The 24,296-nt window shown below is 38.5% G+C and overlaps 1 protein-coding gene across 1 annotated transcript in view; it reads left to right on the forward strand.

The window, feature by feature from the left end:
• The first annotated feature begins 133 nt into the window (after positions 1-133).
• The window catches only part of LOC132418786 (fibrous sheath-interacting protein 2-like), a 44,123-nt gene continuing 19,960 nt past the window's right edge, over positions 134-24,296 (forward strand). Inside the window, 5 exon segments of the mRNA XM_069540331.1 lie at positions 134-442; positions 19,376-19,585; positions 19,587-23,026; positions 23,028-23,638; positions 23,641-24,294. Coding sequence (XP_069396432.1) covers positions 134-442; positions 19,376-19,585; positions 19,587-23,026; positions 23,028-23,638; positions 23,641-24,294 — 5,224 coding nt within the window.

Raw genomic sequence — 24,296 nt, forward strand, 5'->3', positions numbered from 1 at the left:
TGATTGCTTCTGCTTATAAGATGGATAAATCCTCTGTCCTCTGTTATAAATGATGGATTTTGAGTAATGCTTACCAACAATGCTACAGCCGCTCTTGCGGTCCTAATTACTCAGTTGGAGTCACTGTCTCCACATGCCTCTGAACAGGACAGCCCACGTTTTGCAGCTGACAACTCTGCAAGCCCAGTGCAGAGCCCTGTCCCCTCCACACACAGCCCCTGCTCCTGATCTCATTTCTGTACTTTTCCATTCCCAAAAAGATCCCAAAGCATTTTTTTACGCTGTGCTTCACCGACTGCTGCCACCACAGCTCCCATACCTTGCTCAGCAGTTCTGCCTCCTAGGGAAGCTCATTGGTTTCACCTGGAGCATCATCCTTGCAAATTGCTCACTGGAGGTGCTTGCTACTGATGTTTCTGAAGCCTATGGCCCTAAAGACCTCGTGAGGATCAAGACCTGGACCAGTGCTTTCTCTCAAAACCCTGCCCTTCCTTAGGCTTTGGACTTTTCAGGCCTGAAGTAACTTGTCACTTTACTAGCAGCAGAAGTATTTCATTCTGCCACATATTTTTCTGCAGCAGTGGAGTGTGCAATCAGTGTCACCACTCTTTTTTTTTGGCGGTACGCGGGCCTCTCACTGTTGTGGCCTCTCCCGTTGCGAAGCACAGGCCCCGGACGCGCAGGCTCAGCGGCCATGGCTCACGGGCCCAGCCGCTCCGCGGCATGTGGGATCTTCCCGGACCGGGGCACAAACCCGTGTCCCCTGCATCGGCAGGCAGACTCTCAACCACTGCACCACCAGGGAAGCCCCAGTGTCACCACTCTTATTCCCCTGTTCCTTTTAGAACTGCCCAACTGAGTAGTAGCTGTTGCCATTTTAACATTTCAACCTACTTCTTGAGTTGGCTTCTTTAGCACATGTAGGGCTAGCACTATTTGCTGGATCTAAGTGCCTTCCTTCCTTTTGTTTTCTGGCTCAGTCATTGATTTTTCTAACATACTCCTCTAGATTCTGCCTTTATGGAGTCCCCAAAATGGCTCAGACCTTCAGAGAGCCTCCCCACTTCTCTGCTGCTTTCCCAAAGATGTTGTCTGGGGCAACAGGTGTGGCTTATGTTCTTACTCCTTTAAGTGTTAGCAGTATGGGCATCACCAGGGCGCTTATTAGAAATGCAGATTCTCAGGCCCCACCCCAGACCTACTGAGTCAGAATCTGCATTTTCATAAGATCCCCAGTGTATTATATGCACATTAAATTTTGGGAAACACTGGCTTCCATGACCTCGTGGAGGTGGAATAAAGTAAGGGGGCTTGGATGACTTTTTTGTCCTCTGCCTTCTCTGGTCTTCAGAGAGATGCCCTTATCTCCACTGAGATAGTCCTTGGCCTGTTGTCATTCACAGCTGATTTGGCCATCACTGCCATGACTCATGGTCTAGTCTCGCTGGGCTTAGTAGAATCCTCTGGCTTTCCCATTCCACCTCAGCTCTGGCTGGCTGCTCCACTAACACTCGGGATGGAGCCCTCTTACCCCCAGCCTAGTGACTCCCCATGGCAAGCTTCCCAGCTAGATTCTCAGCCCTTTCTGGGCCATGTGTATACCACATGGGAACCAAGAGTGGCTTAAGAAAGCAAAACCTCAAGGGGAAATAGGGAGAGGTTGGTAAAAGGGTACAAATTTTCAGCTATAAGATGAATAAGCTCTGAGGAGCCGGTGTATAACATGGCAACTATAGTTGAAAACATTGTTTTGTATAATTAAAATTTGCTAAGAGAGTAGAACTTAAATGTTTTCAACAACAACAACAAATGTAAATATGTGAGGTGATGGATGTGCTAATTAACTAAATGGGGGAAATCCTTTCACAGTATACATATATATCAAATCACCACAATGTATACTTTAACTGTCTTACAATTTTATGTCAGTTGTAAGATAGTTAAAACAAAACTTCAGAGAGAGCCTTGCTCTGCCTGACCACACTGTATTGCAACGTTTCTGGGTCATGCCCCAGGTGAGGAGGAGGTGGCAGGGGCGGGGGTAGCCGAAAAAATCTCTTTCTAGAGTCCAAAACAGAGTAGAGCAATAGCTCTTCTTTTCTCTCCATATTAACCTCAGTTATGAAGCACCAAGGCGCAAATGTGAAGACCCATCTTTGCTCTCCAGCCTCTCCCACCACCTTTCCATTTTCCTACCATCTCTGAGCTGCTAAAGGAGTGGACTTTTTTCCCCCTAACTTTTCTTAAGTCATATCCCTTCTTTCTGAGCCCAGATAACTGTTATTGGTGGGCTTAGGGTATCTCCAGTACACTAAAGGAGAATTTTCTAAGTATTCCAGGCTCTTGCTACACAAAAAAGAAGATAAAATTTAGGGAAATTCTTGAGACAATTGCATGGCTTGCAGGTCATACTGTCTTGGCTGTGTCATCGTATTTTGGGATGACAGGTGCTGAATATTACCTGGGTGTTTATCGTGGCATTCCTCCTGTTAAAAATTCTAGCCTCCCCTCCCCTAGTTCCACCCCCAGGCAGGTGGATGCCTATGGAAGACTAGGGTAGAGGTCTTGTACTTAGAGAGTCAAAAATGAAAAAAAATATATACAATTTAAAAAATAGCCCTGTTGCATAATGGCTGTTTCGCATCTGTCAAGCCCCAAAAGTGAGCACAGCAAAAGATGGTCTCCAGACCTACATGTAGAAGGCATGATCACTGTAAAAAGTGTAAAATATAGAAAAACATGCAATATATGTAATGTGACAACCGAATAAACTTGGGCAAAAGGCATGAACAACCATTTTACTGAAGACGTACAGATGGCAAATAAGCACACAAAAAGCTGTTTAACATTATTAGTCATTAGGGAAATATAAACCAAACCACAGTGAGATAACATTATACACCCTGTAAAATGTCTAGAATTTAAGTAACTGACCATACCAAGTATTTGCAAGGACGTGAAGCAACTAGAACTCTCTGACATTGCAGGTGGGAATGTAAAATGGTACAACCACTGTGGAAAACATTTTGGCAGCCTGAGTTAAACTTACATCTACCACATGATTCAGTCATTCCACTCCTAGGTATGTGCCCACAAGAAATGAAAATATATGTCCACATAAAGACTTGTACATCAATGTCCATAGCAACGTTATTCATAATAGCCAAAAAACTGGAAACAACCCAAATGTCCTTCAGCAGGCAAATGGATAAACTGTACTGCATCCATACCATGGGATACTACTCAGTAACAAAAAGGAAAAAACTATTAATACAGGCAACAATATTGATGAATCTCAAAATAATTATGCTGAATGAAGGAAGCCAGATCACCCCCCCCCAAAATGATTAGTTCATCTGGTTTGATTCCATTTATAGCAAACTCTAGAAAATGCAAACTAATTTATAGTGAAACAGATCAGTGATTTCCTGGGGGACAGGAGTAGAGAGAGGGATGAACTATAAGGGGGCACAAGGAAACTTTTGGGGGTGATGTAAATGTTTATCTTGATTGTGGTGATGGTTTCATAGGTTTATATACATGTCAAAACTGAACAAATGGTACATTTTAAATATGTTCAGTTTATTGTACTTCAATTATAATTCAATAAAGTTTAAAAATTAAATGATTTCTCTTTCATTTGCTATAGGACCATCTCACCATTTGTATAGTTCTGTAAATATTCCTGAAAAAACATCACCTTCATTATCTTCTCCTCATGATGTACAGAGTAACACAACAGAACAAAAGGTAGAAAGCTGTATGTCTCGGGTGCTTTGTATTGATCATTTATTTATCTGGTTAACTTTCCTGTCTATGGGATAGCCCCTTCACTGGCATGGTACTGATTGGTTAGAAATAATGGGGTTCTACACACGTCTGGACCCTCTCCTTGGTAGAGAAGGTTCTGAGTCAGCTTCATGCTAAATGTACCATGTAGTTGAGCAGAAACTAACAAATATTCGATGATGATGATGATGATGATGATAGCTAACATTTATTGAGAACCTGCTGTGGGCCAGGTCCTGTGCTAAGCTAGAAGGAAGGAAAAGGGGGGAAAGTAGGTGACATAGGATACAAAGACGGAAAAGACATCATCACTGCTCTTGAGGACTCATCTTCCTGGGATCAGACACACATAAACAGAAGTCCTTACACTCAAAGGAGTGAAGAGTTTTGATTTGTACAAAATGTAGAAGCACATAAGATTTAGAGAATAGTCCTCCCAAGAGAAATCTAAAAATGCTTTATAAAAGGAGGGCTTAATTGAATTAGGTCTTGAAACATGAGTGGGAAGTTTCCAGATGAGTAGATGTGAGGATATGGTGAGGCCGTATTACAGACAGGCTTAAAGTGTTAAGTGAAGGCATGAAAGTTCAAGCCAGCAAAACCATGGCACAGGAGGAAAGCAGACTAAAAAGGTAGGTTGAAGACAGAACTTAGTATACCTTGCTGAGGTATGAATTTATTCTCTCAGTAGTAGGGAGCCGATGCAGGTTTTTGATTAGGGGTGTGAAATAAGAATGATTTGGGTTTAAAAAGATAATCTGGTTGCAGTGTGTGATATAGATACATAGAGAAAAGAGATTAGAAGCAAGATAGTTTTGAGTCTATTGGGATAGTCCAGATAAAAGCGATAAAGGCCCAAACTAAAGCAGTGACAATGAGGGTAAACAAGAGGCCACAGACTTAAGATATTTCAGAATCAGACTATGTCAGGATTTGGTGACTCAACAGATGAGTAGAACCAGAGAAAGGGAGACGACAATGATGATGATGATGATGATGATGATGATGATGATGATGATGATGATGATTTAATTTTTGTGTATGGGTTTTCTGTGCTCCCATAGTGCTGAGGCTTACCTCTATCTCAGAAATCATTATACTCCATCATATATGCCTGTCCTTTCTACTGGATGATAAACTTCTTGAGGTCGGGAATTATGTACCTTATTTCAGTTACAAGCCGTGTACTCAATAAGCATCAGATTGGATTAAACTAGCCTTATCTGAAATAAACGGAACAATTCTAAGCTTTCTGGAATGGAGCACTGGATGGATTGTTAGGCCTTTAACCAGAATATGGAAGACAGAGAAGTAGCAAGTTTGGAAAGATGGGAGTACCTGAGTACATGATAAGCTTCATTTTAAACTAGTTAAGTTTAGGTACCTGTAAAAGATATCCAGTAAGAGGTTAATAATAGATATTAGCATTGAGACCAGAGCTTAGGAGAGAAGTAGGGGATGAGGGGAAAGGGGAGGTACTGTATTAATTTGATTGCTCTAGAGTCAGCAAAAGTCTCTTTTAGAAGGCTGAGTACTAATTAATTTTTTGTCTTGAATGTTAAACCATACAGAAAGATAGAGAAACAATTAAGACATCATATCCTTTAAATGATGGAGGTAAGAAAATGAACAATATTTGCAATTGCTCTGATATCTTCCGGTTAGTTTTATCATATAGTTTTCCAAGTTATGCTTTTTACCCTGATTATAAAATCTATGATTAATTTGATAAAGGAAGATATAAAAATTATTCATGATTGTAAATATTAGTATCACATATTTTTGAGTGATTGCTAGGTGAACAGGCCCTTTGGAATTGGCAAAGAAAGCGTGGGGAAGTTATACCCTCTGCTGTGGCTGCCTATATAAATTCCCAACATACTGCCATTAGGGAGTCCTAGTACAGAGAATTCTCCCCATGAAGGTCTCTACCCTCTAATGCCATTTTTCTCCCCAGACATAAAAATACATCCTGTTTCCCATCTCCCAGGACTGGACTAGAGGTTAGCTAAGTCTTTGTTAGTCTCTGCAAAAGATTCCCACGCATATCCTGCACACTCACCAAGAGCACTAGGACATCTCCACCTGGGCAGCCCACAAGCACCTCAGATCCAATATGTGTAAAACCAAATTCATCATCTTCTAGTCACCCCCAAACCCATTCTCTGATTCTCTTAATTTTATTCAGGCACAAGACCTGAGTCATCTTTGACTCTTTCCTACTGCTCATATCCTACATCCAAAAGTTGCCACCTTCTGTCCAATCCACCACCTTAAATTCTCTCATAATCTTCCCTTCCTTTCCATTCGTGCCACCCATGCCCTTAAGTACTGCAATAATTTGCCTACAATCTCTTCTTCCTCTTAATCTATCCTACATATGGCTGTGAATGTAATCTTCCTGAAATACAGCTTTGGACATATAATTCCTTGACCAAAAAGTCCTCGGTGGTTCCCCCTTGCCTACTGAATGAAGTGCAAAACAGTTCATTCTAGGGCAGGGGAGTGGTGGGAGATTTAGCTGGCAAAGTAATTTAGGGCCAGAAGTTAGGGAGTTCAGGCTTGTCCCTGATGGCAGTGGTGGGCCACTGGAAGCTAGTAAGCAGGGGACTTCAAAAAAAGGCCTTTTATACTTAGAGATACTGCCTTAACTTCCATAAATAAATACATCGTTGACTATGGTAATTCTAGACATTATGGCAGCCCAACAAGGAGAACGATATCATTTTTTCTTATTTAAAGGTACCTCTTCTTTCCCCCAGAAATTACAAGTACTTCACTTCAAACTCCAGGTGTTTCTGCAAAAACAGCAAATGTCTATAGACACTCTCTACAGGATACTTCAAAACAAGAGGCAAGTAATATTTCTTTTGTCCCAGATACAGACAGAACAAATGACATATGAAATTATGATCAAGATTGGCATAACACAGTTTCATGTATTAAATGACAATTCAGAACAGCCTTATTCCCTGAAATTAACCACCCTATAGTAAGATTTTATAAAAATTGAAATGTGAACCCACAGGAATAATCCTGTGCTACTTCAGACTTCCAGCACTCATGTTATCAGTTATGTTAATCAGTTATGTTAATGTTGCCATACTCTAAGTGTAGGGAATATCAGTAACAAGCTGTAAGCTAACAAAAGAAAAATGGTGAGCCTGAGAGTTTAAATGTGTTAAATAGATCCAAAATTTGAATATTTGTCTCAATTCTTAATAGAGATTTACCAGAAACAACTTGAGTGTTCCCACTTAGCCCTTAGGTTACAGTCTTCCTAAATGATGAGCTTCAAGAGCTTCAAGGTCCATACCTATGCCCTGCAGAAGAATCAATATATTGGGCTTTTGTGAATCATTTCTCTTCTAGTGCTGATGGGTTGTGCAGAGACAGCCATACTGCCTCGCCCTATCCCCTTTGTGACCAGTGATCACTCATCTGATGGCAGGAAGTTGGCCACAGACATTCAGGGTACCTGGTCACAACATATATTACCTCTGTGGGTTGCCAATTTGTCATTCGTTATAAGAATCAAATGTACCTCCTTGGCTCCGTTAGCACTGCATTAACTGGCTCACCTGTTCTAAAAAGTTAACATATTTTGCCATATTCTGTGTTAAATGCATAGAAAGTGACAGATCCGATTACATATCTCTTCAAATGTAGCATGTTAGCCACAATATGCTTCTCTATATAAACACATATTTATAAAACACCTGCTGTGTCTAGGGCACTGTGCTACTGTGCTAACATCCATAATCTGTATGCTTAGTATCTAATTAAAGAATCTTAACCACTTTAAGATAGTTTAGTAGTTGCACATCAGGAATTAATAACTTTTTTCACTAGCCTCACTATACAGTCAAAAAAAAGTATTCTCTGAGTGTAGCATGGACGGCAAACTTAGTACTACATATGTTATCAAAAAAACCCAATAAACGAATTTAGACCATCTGTTTTTAAAGAAGGCTTTAAAATACATTGGACAATATGCATAAATCAAATGGTCACAAATACCTAATTTATTTTGAGAAATAGCATGACCACTTTTATTACAATAGAATCCAATGCTATTTTCCAGCTTATTTCACCCATCCCATCAGTGTCAGGAAATGTACTTCTGTTCAGCTTGTGTTCAGCTCTCAGGCCTGGAAAACAAATAAAGTCTACTCTGTTGGATTTATCTTCCTGTATAATTACCTAAGCAGGTAGAGCTCTTGGCCAAATCAAAGAGTCACATCCCTTGTGTGCAGAAAACCTGCTCTGTGCTTTCCACCTCTCTCAAAACATTTTCCCTATAGTTAACTTTCTTTAAAAACCACACATACTCTTTTTAGCTATTCAACTGATTACCTTCCATGCTGATCAGTGCATTCCTCAGTTAGTTAATTTTAATAGACTAATAAATTCTATAAGCCTTTGAATTCTGTAAGTAATGTACGTAATATAAACCAAATGAAACACGTGTATATTATAAATGGACTTTTTAAATCACTTTATTAAATTTCTGTGAGAAATAGATGATGTTCAAATTCTTTGAAAACTCATTTGAGGATTTTCTTTGTTTTTTCTTGTGGCATGTATAGGTGACATATGCTGATGTGAATGGGGAAAAGGCCAAGAAATCAAGCTTAAACTATGAGTCAGGTAAACATGAACAATAACTATTAAGGAAATCCTGCAATCCATTAATGCATTCATTCAACTAACATTTATTGAGCTTTTGCTACATGCCATGCACTATGCTAATTATTGAACACATGAAGTAGAGAAGCCATGGTCCCTATCCTGGATTTTACAGTTTACTGTAGAACAGTCATGCCAGTAATCACAATCACAATATAATAAGCCCAATAAAGGAGGTATATAAACAAAGTCCACTCTCCATAGGGAAGCCAAGGAAGCTTTTACAGAAGGTGCCACAATTGAGCTGAGACATGAAGGATGAGAAAGAATTTTCTAAGCAGACAAATGGAAAGAGAACCTTCCAGGAGAAGGGAATACATCTACCAAGATATACACATTAGAGCATAGTGGGTTTGTGGAAATAGTTTTTTTTCAGAATTGCTTTAACTAAAAGTTCAAGTTAGAGAATTACAGATGAAGCTTGACTGGTAGATAAGGGTTAGATCATTAAGATTCTGGTAAGCTGTGCCAGGAAATCTACCTTTTATCCTGTTATCGAAGGGCAACTATTGAAGAATATTCGCAGGAGCATAATATGGTCAGACTTTGCCTTTTCTGCTCACAGACATAGAAAACAAACATACGGTTACCAAAGGGGAGAGTGGGGGGCGGATAAATTAGGAGTTTGGGATTAACAGGTACACACTATTATATATAAAATAAATAAAATACAAGGACCTACTATATAGCACAGGGAACTATATTCAATATCTTGTAATAACCTATAATGGAAAAGAATCTGGAAAAGAATCTGAATCACTTTCCTGTACACCTGTAACACAACATTGTAAATTAACTAGACTTCAAAAAATGACCAAAAAAAAGAAAGAAAAAAAAGGATTTGCCTTTTATAAAAAAGGAAAGTGGAAGTAGACGTGAAGAGACTGGAGGCAATGAGACAATAAAAATAACAGTTAGCATATTGAACACTTACTATGTACCAGGAACTATACTAAACTATATTCTCTCATTTAACCCTCCCAACAATAAAAGTATTTTTATCTAACATTTTACACATAAGTAAACTAAGTCTCAGAGTGGTAAATTATCATGCCCAAGATTTCACATAATATGTGGCAAAGCCAGGGTTTTAACCTAGGTCTATCTTGCTCAACCAATCCTAACTGCAATACCATACTGCCCCTTATTACAATTAAGAGGCTATTACAATAGTGAAGGCTAGAAATGAGTCCTGAACAAAGTCAGTGGCAGTGAGGATGAAGAGCTGGGCACAGATTGGACTCAGACTAAGAGGGTCAAATGGATGAGATTTGGTTACTGATTGAATATGGGGGAAGAATGAATTGAAGACAACTCCCAGATTTCTAGTCTGAGCAACTTAATGGATAGTGAATAGTGATGCCATTCAGTTGACAGGCAATACATTAAGATGAACAAGTTTGGAAGAGAAAAAATAAGTTCAGCTTTGAATATGTTGAGTTTGAGATGCCTGAGGGCATCCAAGTGGGACATCTAAGTGGAATAGTCAAGGGGGCAGTTGTAGATATTGGTCTGGGATGCATGGGAGAAGCAGTGAAAAGAACACCTTATATCAAAACCTATGGGAAATAATAAAAGCTGTTCCCATAGGTTTGATATAAAGTTGTTCTTTTTAAGGTAGATTATACTTTCTCCTTTTTATTCCCTCTTTGACCTAAGAGTTATCCATAAGTATGTTTCTTAATTATCATGAAATTAATATTTTCGGCCACATTTTTAAAGTTAGGTTCAGAGAATGTAGCCTGTAGATCTTTAACACATTGAAGTTGTTAACGTTTTCTTTGTGGCCAAATATGTGACTGATATTTGAAAGTGTTCCATGGACATACAAAAAAAATGTATAATTCTTTATTTAAAGGATGTAAGGCTCTAAATGAATTTTAAATTATATTTATTGATTATATTATTCAATTATTATATGTCTTTACTGATTTTTTTGTCTACTAGACTCTTTTCTTACTGCCTGCTAGATGTATCCAGCCATCAAAGAGGTGTATGGAAGTTCTACACTATAATTGTATTTTTATCAAATTCCCATTGCATTTCTAATAGGTTTTACACAGTTAGGCTCTTTAGGATATTTAATGCACCATGTTGCTAGAAACCATAGAAGAGTTCCTTATTCTTTTAACCGCGCCATTATTTATCTATTGCTGAATAACCAAAAAAAAACCCCTAAAACCTGGCAGCTTAAAAAAATCATCTCACAGTTTCTGTGGTTAGGAATACAGAAGCAACTTAGCTGGATGGTTCTGATTCAGGGTCTCTCATGAGGTTATGGTCAAGATGTCATCCAGGGCTGCTGCAGTCATCCTAAAGGCTTGACTGCGACTGGAAGATTCACTTCTAAGGTTTCTCACTCACATGACTGTTGGCAGGAAGTCTCAGTTCCTCACCATGTGGGCATCTCCATACATCTCTTGAGCATCCTCATGATATGGCATCTGGCTTCCCCCAGAGTGAGCAATCCAAGAGAAAGGGGCTGAAGCCACACTATATTTTACAACCTAGTCTCAGAAGTTATACACCATCGCTTCCACTACATATTCATTAGAAGCAAGTCACTAAGTCCAACCCACACTTAGGAGAAAAGAATTAACCTCCACCACAGGAGGGAGTATTATGAAAGAATTTGTAGACATATTTCAAAAACACCACAACAGTATTATCTTCACACTTTTTTTCAGGTTTGTTCACTATTAATTCCAGCTCCTTCCTTTCCAAAACTGTACACACTCAAAAACATACTCATACACAAAGAAACTCAAGAAGGTACATAAAATTTAAGTAAAACTTCTATGCAGATTGTTGGAATTTACTGGTTATTCACAATACACTTTACATTTATTGGGAGAAAAATAAATAGATATTCACCTTGACTTTGAACTGGCTTTAATTGGTAATACTACCAATACTTTCTAATACTTTCTATTATTCAAAGTATTCTGTTTGTTTAAGACTGTTTAGTCATGATTGTGCACAACTGACATACACCATCCCAGTATTCCTATGGATGTATTCTACATGAAGACTTGCTTTAGTATCATTATCCAGAAATAGCTACTAAAATCCACTTATGGAACTTTGCTAGATGGCACACAAAGCATGTTAGACAGTATTTGAGTGGGAAGAGATTAATGACAGGCAGACTAATGAACAAACATTGAGCCAACGCGTGTGTTAAAGAATTAATTCAAGGGACTTCCCTGGAGGTCCAGTGGTTAAGACTCTGCGCTTCCACTGCAGGGGGTGCGAGTTTGATCCCTGGTTGGGGAACTAAGATCCTGCATGCCACGTGGCGCAGCCAAAAAAAAAGAAGAATTAATTCAACAAATAAATGTTCTTGAGTGCTTAGTATATGCCAGGCACTGTAATCTAGTACTCACAATACAGCATAGTAAGTCCTATAACAGAAGGATGTATAGGGTACTTCAGGAGCATTGACAGAGAATGCGTCTATCTAGGCAGATATCAAGGAAGGCTCTCTGAAGGAGGTGACACAAGCTGAATGAGTCCTAAAAATGAGAAATTTAAGAGGGACACTAGAGTTACAAGGGAAATAGTGAGGGCAGAGGCAAAGGGAACTGAGTGTTGTTCAGTATCTCTGGAGCATAGAATATATGTAGAATGGTGACCAGAGATGAGGCTGGTGAGGAAGGCAATCATCCCAGACCTTAAGGTGTATTTGATGCCTGACTGGTAGTCCCTGGAGGGTTTAAACAGAGCATTGACAGCAGGGAATAAAAGACCTATTAAGATATGTTAATTACCATTTTACAAGTAGCCCATGAAGGATACCAATAAATAGTAATTTTCTTTTTCTCTCTGAAAATTCACCTGCAGCTCCCGGAATCTTCTTTTCTCACGACTCATCAATTAAGTAAATATCTAAGAAAACTTAATAAAGTAATGTGTTGCTTTAAATTAATATTTAAATAATTACACAGGAGTGCTGTTTGAATCTTCCATTCTTGTAGTTTTACTTGTCTGTAGTAAAACTCTCCCCTTTTGCAACCTCTCAGGACTAAGCTAAAACTGTAAAGTAGGCAAAGCTAGCTGTTCGCGCTCTTCCACCTCCTTCTCTCTTTGTTCTCCCTTTAGTCCTGTGCCCCCCTGATAGACAGTACTTTCACTCCCCTTTCAGGGAGCACTACTTCTGGGATCTGGATCTATTCTTTTCCCCTGTCCCCACTCAAAAATGCTGCATTACTTTTGCCTTTTGAGGTTACTGGTTTTCTAATGATGATACATTAGTTTACTATATATTTATTTATTTATTTTTAACATCTTTATTGGTGTATAATTGCTTTACAATGATGTGTTATATATATAGTATTAATGACTTAATCTGTTACCCCCCCTAAGGATATTTGCACTGTAATCCGAAGTAATCAGTCTCTCATGATGCAAAATAAAGGCCAGTGGAGAACTTTTCTTTGGCCTGGGAGCCTTTCACCCCTCAAACCTTGGTGGCCACCCATTCTGCTGATGTCCTATTCCCCTCAAACTTGAATAATAGTTCATGCACATAAAATAACTCCTGATGGAACACACATACCCAACACCATCATCTTTTAAACACTCAACAAACCAAATGAGGTTCAGGATAGTTTTTATAAATCCCAAACTCTGATGCAAATGGTTGGGTAAAGTGAAGTAGTGTGTGGTGGTAAATGGTGTTGATGTTCAGACCAAGGTTTTTAGAAAAGGATTTGGGGGTAGGAGTGATAGCAGTCAGCTTGTCTGATTTGCTGAGGGCTCATGGGATACAAGGATGCTGAAGGAAGGAAACTGACTAGCTCAGTATCAAGGTAGTTTCAAGAAATAAAAGTGAGAATAATGATTATGTGTAGTTTTATACAGTGTTAATTCCTGCCTCCCTCTTCCTCCTGACCAACTCCCACCCTAGACTACAGAATCACTTGAGTCTTTTCAATAGCAAATGCTCTGGATACCCTTTTATTAAAAATCAGCTAAGATGAAGAACTCTGTATATGACCTGGAGCTTCTCTCCCATTCCTTTCAAATACACAGGGTTAAAATACCTTTAGCTATACCTAGGACAATTCCAGGACACAGCACAAGAAAACCTAGCTACAACACATCTGGTATGGCTCTGCCCATTGCACCCACGTCACATTCCTTTACCTTACAGAAAAGAACCCAGGTTCAAGGCCTTTGGCTTAGTCCTCTTGTTCTGATGCAGCTCTTTGCTTCCCAAGACTCAACTGTGAACGCATCATGTCTGTTCCACCATTTACCTCCTCTCTCTTCTCTTCCTCCAACTCCTTGGTTCTCTGTTTTTTCTAATGCTAACGTAAAGGACATACACAGTAAGCTTAATAAAATAGAATTAGGAACCAAAGAAGTCAGGACAGGAGGAAGCAAATGTGATAAGATAGCGATGTGGTAAACAGTTGTAATTATTAAGCTTTGCATTTAGATACTGAGTATGTTCTGATGATTGGGATAGAAGATGAGAGGAGAAACAGAGTAAAGAAGGCAGTGAGTCTGTTGCCCTGAAGACTGTGCTCAGAAGTTTGTATTTCACTCATTGAGTGACAGCCTAAGGTTTTGAGGAGAGATGTAATATTATCAAATCAGTAACTTTGCTGAACACCCCTGATAGCATCATATACGACAAATTGAAGACAGACACTTCTTCTCTGCAGAAGTCCATTAATGATTTGTAGCCTGCACAGTGGCCTTCATTTGTACACATAGAGCTAAAATATGTTAAATGGAAATTTATTTACCAAACTTTCTTGAGAACATACTATGTTCAAAGTATAGTGCTGGTTATTAGACAGATACCAAGATGAATAAAGCACTGCCCCTGACCTCATTTGTGCTTCACAAAGCACAAGGAGAAAAGACAGGGAGACATGAGCAATACCAGAGAGTGAATTGAGGGCAGGACAGTGGATAAATTGTTAGGCAAAGGGAGGGCCACCCATGGAACTACCCCAGTTTTTGGCTTATCAGATTGGACCACTGATGTTAGGATACAGATGTGCTGCTTTTAAATCCCATTCAACCACTGGAATGAGTAAATGGATTTGGCAATAGAATGGACTACATGTATGTATGATCAGGAGGTATGAGACATCACTCCAAAGCTGTGGGCCTGAGGTACCAGTAGAGGACGACCAGTTACATTAAAACTTAGATATTCAGAAGGATTAGGCAGACAGACTAAAATTCAGTCTTGTCACATTAATCTTCAAGGGGTGGTTGGCCAGTTATCTTTTGGACTAAAGTGAGGTTGTATGGAGGAGAAGGTTAGGAAGAGAAAGGTTATATTTATAGTTTTATGACATAGCAAGTTAAACGGTGAAAAACTGTGCCTTATCTTTGGGGCTTCTAAACTAATTATCATTAATATCACTGCCCTCTTTATTTAAGAAGTAGAGAGTTGGCAGTACAAATGACCTAAACCTTAGACGTTTTAGTAGCATCAGCCTATTAGGGAAAACCACCTAAGACTAGGGAAAAGTGGATGGAATATTATAGCACTCCTAGAATTGTTGTGGAACTTTCCCAACATAACAGTGAGTTCATTTGCATGTTTCTGCTCAATTGACTCCAAAGAGAAACTGATAATTCATTGCAGATTGCAGATTTGTATCCAATATTACAACTAGTTTCTAGTGGTCTTATATAAGGCTTTTCTGATCTATATGGTTAGTTTTGTTCTTAGTTCTGTGCTATTTCCTTTTATCTAAATGCATGCCTTTGGGACAGAAAGTCTGTGGGGAGAAGTAGAAACATACACAGGACTCCACTTGCTGCCTGTGGTATAAGATAGGGAGAGCAGAAAAAAAGAATCTGGGTGCATTGGATTGCAGAGGATCTACAAAAAAGAAATTGTGCTGGAGTTGGCCTAAGAAACTGGGTCTTAGAAAAATGAATGAAGCCAAAGGATAGGAATTATGTCACTGATGTGAGCATTCATGTTCTAGGTTCTATATTGCAAAAAGGTATTAGTCTGTGGATGGGCTATTGATGCCTAACCCTAACTGAGACCTTTTCCTGCTAGGATTTAGGTTGTAATTTCACAGTCTGACTGTATGTCTCAAAATTAAATTGTTAGGCCTTGGAGGAAAAAGTAAATTTGATAACATAAAGGCAGGACAAGTAAAAATGAAAATAGAAGCACCATGTTCCCTTTAAGAAGGTCAAGAAGAAGAGAGGCAAGGGATCCATGGAGGCAGAAAAATATGAAAGTAAATCATAATTAGTCTTAGGCCTTGATTTTTTAAAACTTTTTGTTATTATTCTATAATTTACATGATTTTGTTGTTCTCTTGCTACAATTTAGTAAAATATAATTTTGGTTCCATGTAGTAGGTCATAACAAATAATTCTGATTAGAACACAGAATAGAATATTGTGATACCTAGAAAAGGGCTCCATCTAATTTGGTATTGCATATGATCTGAAACCCGTTATTTTAATCTATCATTGTCAGTGGATCATCCATAGATCTTCTCCTACTGTGGGGCAAGGAGAGGAGATTAGGAATTTTGAGGAGGTGGGTAGAAAGTGAATTATCAGAAAGCTCTGATCAAGCAGGACAGGCAGAAAGGACTAGCCCATCCCCTCTCTCGCCAACCCCATCCATGCTCTTCTCAACTCACTACAGAACAAACATGGCTAAGGTGGATCAACAGTGGTAATATCAGATAGGTGTTAGTTTACTCAGCACCTATTATTCTACTCTTTATGCAGCAATTATTCTACTCCTCTGAGTAATTAATAGAGCATGTCCTATACCCAGGGGCCAATTTCTAAATAAGAGGCTAAATAGGAGGGTTAGATAAAAAAATAAAGCTTATTCTTCTCTGTGAATTGCTGGGGAGGAAAAAAACCTCCCAAGCACAAAGCGGGTAATCTGATTCAATGATTAGGAATTTGGAGGAAAGTTACATAAATTATTAACCATAAGAAATAAAATCAATCTCTTTTTACTTTTTCAGGCAACAAGACTACCATCAAAATCACTGTCAAGAAAAAGTATGTACGATGAAACTCACTGATAAAGCAATTAACTATATTTTCTAATATGTTATTAGAGAAAAATCTGTGAATCAGACAACCAGCAAAATCATCTGCTGATATTAGTCAGTTTCCCTCTTGGCCGTTTTCTCTTCCTTGCCTTTCACTCTCAGTTAATCTTGAGTTTTGCAGAGGTCCAAAATTATTGTTAAAAGAGTTATTGTTAAGGGGGGTACAAAGTTACTGTTATTGGCCTTTTGCCCAGGGGGCTCAGGAGGGTAGATTGGGGGAGGCTTAGGAGGTTTAATCATCACGGGGAAAGCATCAAATACCACAAACCCACTTCATAATGGGAAGACATTAAGGGAAATACCTTTGCAGACCCCTGCAGATCTGGCTCAGGGCTGAGCATCCTGCCCCTCAGGCAGGTGAGCCAGGATGCCTAGATCTGTCTCTTAATTCTCCTGGGAGTAAGAAGAGTCTTACGATAGCTACTCCATCAAAAGAAGGGACCTGGTCACAAGAGAGCTGCAACTTGGGCCTGGCAGAGAAGAGGGTAAATTTGATAAGCCCCAACTCTGGGGCTAGACAGAGGAATCATGAACAAGAAAGGGGTTCAGGGGAGTAGCACACTCACACACTCTTTCAAACATACACCTGATCAATTCATAGAATGTGCAACAAACACAAAGGCTGAGACATACTGGCACCAAAACGATATTTCTTGGTTTAATAGTATAGTGAAAATGAGCTGAATAATCAGATTCTACTTATCGCATTTCGCTTCATTAAAAACTTGATGAATGTTCCAATTTTATATGTCAAAGTTGGACATGCTTCTTCTCAGCTACCCTAAGAGTAGTAATGTAGGTCTGCTGTACATTATCTCTGGTGATAAGAAAATAATATATATTGAAATTCTTAGCTCATATGTATTGGAACGGATTTAGATCAATTTAGACCAAGAAGGTGAGTAACTTACTTATTAATGTTTAAACATTATTCTTAGAAGTGTTTGATTTAGGACATTTTACATAAGTAAAACAAGTCTTTTTCAACCATATGCTGTCATTTCAAACTATGTTTTTCAAACTCAGTAGCCATTTTCTGGTCTGCACAATAGGTGAAAAAAAATACATTACGAGAGCTAGATAGTAGTGATGTTTGTGCAACATTGTCAATGTACCTAATGCTGCTGAACTATACACTTTAAAATGGTAAATTTTATGTTATGTGTATTTTATCACAATAAAAAATGCATTAGGAGATTTGGGAAATGGACTCGAATAAAACAGCTTTTCCTTGAAGCGTCCCTCAAACCTTCTCTAATGGGTCAGGAGAGAATATGCTACATACGGCAAGGTGTTAACTTTGATTGTTGGCCTAAACCTGAACAATCTGGGGCTACCTTTGGAGATAATTCTGAGGCAACAACAACATTATAGGGAATCGGGTGCCCAAATGCCAGGATATCAAACAATGCACAGCTAAAATGCCAGGCATCCAGCCTTTGCTGCCACTGACTTGTAGCCACAGCCTTGAAAAGTAGAGTTCCTGTGGAAGGTTCACACTCCTGGTCTGGCTGTCTTGAGGATAACAACTTTAAAAAGAATACTGTTTTATTATAGGCAAAAGGATTTTTATGATCCCAAAATATATCTGCAATAAGTACACATACATAAACAGTTATAGAGTTTGGCAGGTGCACTTTGCATCTGCCCCTGGTCCAGTCTAAGCTGTAATAGTGAGCATAATTAACCATGAGGAAATGGCCATTCAAGTCTGGTCCCTGGGTTTCTACTTCAGCTCATACTAAAAGAGCCCCAACTTCCCTCCACTGCTTGGCCTTCTGGCCCTTTGAGTACGAGTTCTGGCTCAACCTTCTTTCCTTCCGAAATTAATGTGTTTCTTTATTTCTTGAGCTGTCCTCTGCCTCCCAATCCAAGACAGTTTGCACTGATAATCTTTCGTTGGACCTAAGCCTGTTCATTTCCCTTAAATCATCAGTGCTAACCGTTGCCCATTGATTAAACTTTAACAACTAGCTGTAGTCATTTGCATATATAAACACAGTCAATTGACAGAGGAAGGCAGCAATAGGCCAGCCACAGAACCCACAGGCTGATCCCTCCACTATGGGGCTTCATTTTTTACCCTCATCTCCTAGCTAAATGGATGCCTAAGTAAAAGGAGGCTATATACACAAAGGCACATAAATGTTTGAACTGCAAATTTGTTTCATGAAATAGTTTGTTAGAGGTAACCTGGTTTGTATTTTTAAGAAATATTGCTTGGGTCATAAACACAGTCTTACTTCTTGCCAGGGCATTTGTTTTCTACGAGCCTAGACACCCACTTGGCTGTTTTTTTTTTAAACCAGGAAGCCATTTATCCTCAGCAATAAACTTTTATAGTTCCAAGGGATTTGGGGGGTTTTTTCTGCTTTATTTTATTTTAATGGGTGTACTATTTTATTAACATTTAAATTTCACCAACAATGAGCTCAAGTATATGCTAGCCCTATGTTCAGATTTTTGAAACAAAGATAACATGGACAGACAGCTTTAAGGGTGCAATGTATTTAACACTACACAATATATTCAACAATTAGACAATCTAGGTGGTGGTATAACTATACACTTAGGAGCACAAGTATAGGGTCCAAGGGATTTTGAATCAAAGAAAATCTTATTCAAAAAATAGATCACAGCCACAGAGAATAAACCAACTTGAAACTAATCCGGTGTTCTAAATAGATTTCCTATGTTCTCTCTATACACCGTGGCTGGATTGTAGCTATGCATTGTTTGATAAAAGGAATTAAAGGTTAGTCCCTGTCCCTAAAATAGAGTAAATTCATATGTGATTTCCCTTGACTCCCCGCTCACCTCCTTTCCAGATAACTTCTAAAGAATTGAACAGTATAATTCAAAATATAATGACCTGCGTTGTGGCTGCAGTGACTAGTGTATTATATCCAGCCATCACAAAATATGAAGAAAGGTCACGAAATACTATATACCCAATGCCTGATGACTCTACCCTCTCTTCTGATAGTGAGAATTGCTGTAGCACATGGCGTGAAACATTTCTATATGAAACAAGTAAGATAGATGGTTCAGGCAGAGCCCTGTGCAGAGGCAGCTGACAAGTCAATAGGGCAACCAGTGGCACCGTCAAAATCATCTTCTGCCCATAAAGAAAGAACAGATGTAGAAAGAATATATCATAGGAAAGAACACTCAGAAAAGAAACCTAAAACCCCCGAACCTAAATATAATGAGAAATCTGAACCCCCCAAGCTTAAAACCTGTAAATCCAATAGTCACCTTGTTGCACTGATTGAAACAGGCACAAGGAAATGTAAAGATGCTACCACTGAAACAGATGGCTTAGAACGCCCACTGTCTCCTGATGAAAAAGCAAAAGCTGTAAATGAGATGCAGGAGTTAAATGATGTTTTACTTAACTTTAAATATCACCTAAAAAAGGAAACTGAGTTGATTTTAGAAAACATTTTTCATGAAATGGTGTCTGAATTAACCCAGACCATCCCCACCCTTTCCTTTGTTACGGCCGAAGCTTTGGTTGACCAAACTGACACTGACAAAGGAGACTTGCTCTCCAGTGTTGATATTTCCTCAGCAGCTGCTGAAATTATGGAAAATGTGCTTGAGAAGCTACAGTCTGCAGTTGAGAAAAAATGTACCGAGGAATTTTCACAAGAAAATGTATCCGTTCACTTTAAATCAAACTTAGTCAGTGGAGAACATTTCATTTCTCCAAAAGAAAAAACTTCAAAAGCTTCACTGCCCTATGCTTTGGAAAACATGAATGATATTGCAGAGAATATGGTTCATGCGATTTTAGAAAAGCTGACGGCTCTTGCATTTTCTAAGCAAAGTGAACTTTTTCATCTTGAAATCACAACTGAACTGGCTTATCAGCAACACAGGGAAGATCGAACATATACATTCCTTCAAAGAGCCAGCAAAAGGAAATCCAGTGTTGAACCTGATGCTGCCAATTTGATTGGCAAGGAAGAAATACAAAATTCAGTGTCAAATATTTTTTCCCAGTCCTCTCTGGTTGGTTATATAGAGGAAGCAATCAGCACTATACTAGGCTATATACAAATTGGACTTAATAATGAAAGGCTCATTGCAACTGAAGAAACAGTGATCATCCTTCAGCTACTTGATGATATCTTGGCTCAGCTACATCAGACACCAGTGAAAACAGATGTCCAAAAGAGTAGACACTCCAGAATGAGCAGTCCTTCTGGCACTGAAGAAGACAACAGACTCACCAGCACTAGAGTAACTAATGCTCCTAGGTATGTGTGCCTATTTCCACCTATTAATGTTCCTGGTATGGTCCTTTACTCTGAAGACAAAAATGAAGAAATAGACAAAATTGTAGAAAATGTATTGATTTCATCTATCAAAGATGAAAAAGCAAAATTACAAGAACAGGTTCCTGATCACTGGTTAACAAAGGAAAATGCTGGTTTTAAACACAAAAGCAATATGAACTTACCTACAAAGCCTGCTTATCAAGACAAAGTAGTATTTCACGATCAGGGATTAAATACTGACCTTCCAACTTTTAATAATAAGGACCTTTTTAAGGACAAGCCTGGTGTGAATAAAGACATTTTACTTTTCAGCCAAGATGAAACGTATCAAATACAAAAAGCTTTAGAAAATATAGTTAGAAGTATTTTAGCACAGATGCTCAAAGATATATCTTCTGGGCTCTCTGAACACTTAGACTATAAAAATGGTAGAGAGGCTTCACTTCTTACCTCAGGAAAACCACAAGATCTGTCACATCAAGAATGGATGGACCAGATGTTCTCTGTGTCAGAAATCCATACGGTAGCTCAAGATATTATAGATGCTGTATTAAAAATACTTGACATGGCTTCTAGTCACATTATCGGACATTCTTCATCAGTACATCAAACTTCTCTAGATAATACTGACATACCAAATAAAGAGCCATTAGCAACATGGTTTGACAGTAAACAGAAGAAATTTTTATCTGCACTTGGTGTAGACTCTACAAAACATACCTGGTTAGAATCTGGAGCAAGTGGCTCGACATCTGAACCTGTAGATCACATTAATGATAAGATCATTAACACGATTTTTAAGAAGTTGAACTCATTTGTTTGTCCAAAATTACAAAACCGCTTCAAACCAGAAAGCCATGCTGCCCATTCAAAGCCTGCGCCTGACAAGAAATCTTTGTCTCGATCTCACCTTAGTGTTTACACAATTAAAGTGATAAAAATTGTTTTGGATGCTATCCAGGAAGAACTACAATACAATAAGAAAAATCTAAATCTTAGCAGGGGTAGCCCTCCCAAGAATTTTAGAGGTAGAGGATTTTTCACTGACACTGAAAATGAATTAGACTCTGTTGTCACAAAGCTAAGTAATGACATTATGACAAGTTCATTAGCAACTTGCATTTGTGAGGTGTTAAGTGGAAACACAGATAAAAGCAATATTTTACTCCCTTCAGATAAACTAAGGTCTAAAATCTCATATGGAACTGGTGGCATTGATCAACAAAAACTTTTGCCTTCTCATTGCCAGCACATGCAGGAGGAAGTTCACCAATGTACTAGATTGCAAGTGTTAGATAGAATTGGAGATACCTTATATGACATGTTATGCAAGCTCATAGGAGACCATCCACAGTCTCCCCTACCTGATGAGCAAAATACAGAGAGGATCAATGAGAAGTTGAGAACAACCAGTACATTGCAGTCCAATCTTAAGCTAATTTCTCATACAATTCTACAAGGTATTGTTTCAAAATTATGTGGTGTTGAGATAGATTGCATTTTCAAAAATTCAGAATTTAAAGCTATCTCAGAGTATATTGACACTGACAGCCTGTCATTTGCTTTGCTTCTTGAGGAAATGAGCAGAGCCTCTGACATAATCTTCAGCATGGTGCCCAATGTGACCTGGCCAGGTAGCCAAGAGGTGACTAACAAAAAGGGAAAAACTACTGCCCCCAAAACAGGAACCACAAAAGAAAAGCATCTAAATAAACTGCAAATCATGGCTTCAGATATCCTTAAAATGGTTTTTGCTAAATTGGAAGGGTTTGCCAATGGAAATTTAGAAACTCTGGACGCTATAATCAGTGGAAATAAAAAGAACAGCAGGACATACTGGGAAAGTGAAAATACCAACATTTGTGCTAACACACGTGAAAAACGATTGCAGTCGACTTTATACATGCATGCAAAGAAAGTGTCAAGTACTATTTTGAAAGCTATTCAAACTGAATTAAACGTGAGCTTGCCAGATTTGGAAACATGTATAAGCAAGCCACTACAAGAGAAACAAACACTTAAGAACTTAGTCAATTTCATTTTGGATGCAATTTCTCCAGATATCTTTAATGAAACTGAACCAGAAGAGAGAGGCATTGAAAATTATAGATACAGGCCAACCTATGGAAATTTTCTTCCTGGAGGAGCTGACCCAGAGTCATATCTAGAAGACCCTGCAGAAACAGAAAGAAAGTGCTGAAGAGGAAAGACCAACAGAAGAAGAAACTAAATCAGATTCTCTTAAGCAACAGGAACTCGAAAGAACATTAAAAAAATTTGAAGTAGAATTCAAAGAGCTACAAAAGTCCCCAGTCGTGCCCATTATAAGAAATACTTTGAATGAAATTTTTCAGAATGATTTAATTGATCAACCGAATGTGCTTCCTCTTCCCCAGTCCCATTTATGTGACATTCCTCATGCTGGTGATGAGCCACTTGCTCAAACATCTGTTCAACCCCTGGATAAAACAATGGGCCCTTTAGTGTCTGAAGCGGATGTAACCATTGTTGCAGATAATATTGTTAGAACCATATTTCAAAAACTTTATTCTGCTGCTATGACAGATAGAAATGAAAATTAAAATAGGTATAATACTATCACCTTTCCAGCAAATATCTCTTTTACTGAACATACCAGTGGAGGAAAGTCCCCTGTTTATTCTACCATACTGGACAGAAATCCATGTACACTTCAGTCCACACTCAATATTGGTAAACTGACCAAAATAAATGTAGTTGAAGATATTATACAGTCAGTATTAACAAATTTAGAAACATTTGCTAGTACCAAAGTAAAAGCCCTCTTTGTCCTCTTATCAATTTCACAGTTCCAATGGCTTTACCTTTACAGCAGGATGAGACTGCTTCAAGCCAACCATGCTTATCAACCAAAGATTCATATTCTGATGACCAATTTTCTTGTTGCTCAGTGGATCATAATAAATCAGGAAAGACCACCTCAATATGTCAACTGAGTGCCTCTAAATTAAATATATATGCAACAGAAGTGGCTACACAAATTTTACAAGGAATCAAACGTAAGTTAGATAAAGAAATAAAAACTCCATTCTTAACTCATAATGTTGTGGCTTCTGAAAGTATTCCAAGTCAGGTTGTTAACACAATGTTAGATATTGTGTCTACTAAAGGCAAATATGAAAAGAATATATTTGACAGAGAGACTGATCCAGGTCGGCCAGAAGATATTGTTGAAAAGCTGTTCAATAAAAGTGATTATCGGGAAAAACTTCAATGTCAAATACTAGATACCATTGAAGGTATCTTAATTGACATCTGTGAGGAAACAATAGATGAGAATAATCTCCCATTTGCTGTATCCACTCTTAAGTGTAATGTAAGTGGGAGACATTTAGAAACAAACTCTGAAAGGGATCCCGAGTATGCAAATAAGGCTATTCTTAGGCTTTTAGTTCCTAAGGAGTATGTTGCTATGATTTCCAAT

The sequence above is a fragment of the Delphinus delphis genome, chromosome X, assembly GCF_949987515.2.
Source record: "Delphinus delphis chromosome X, mDelDel1.2, whole genome shotgun sequence".
Lineage (NCBI taxonomy): Eukaryota > Metazoa > Chordata > Mammalia > Artiodactyla > Delphinidae > Delphinus > Delphinus delphis.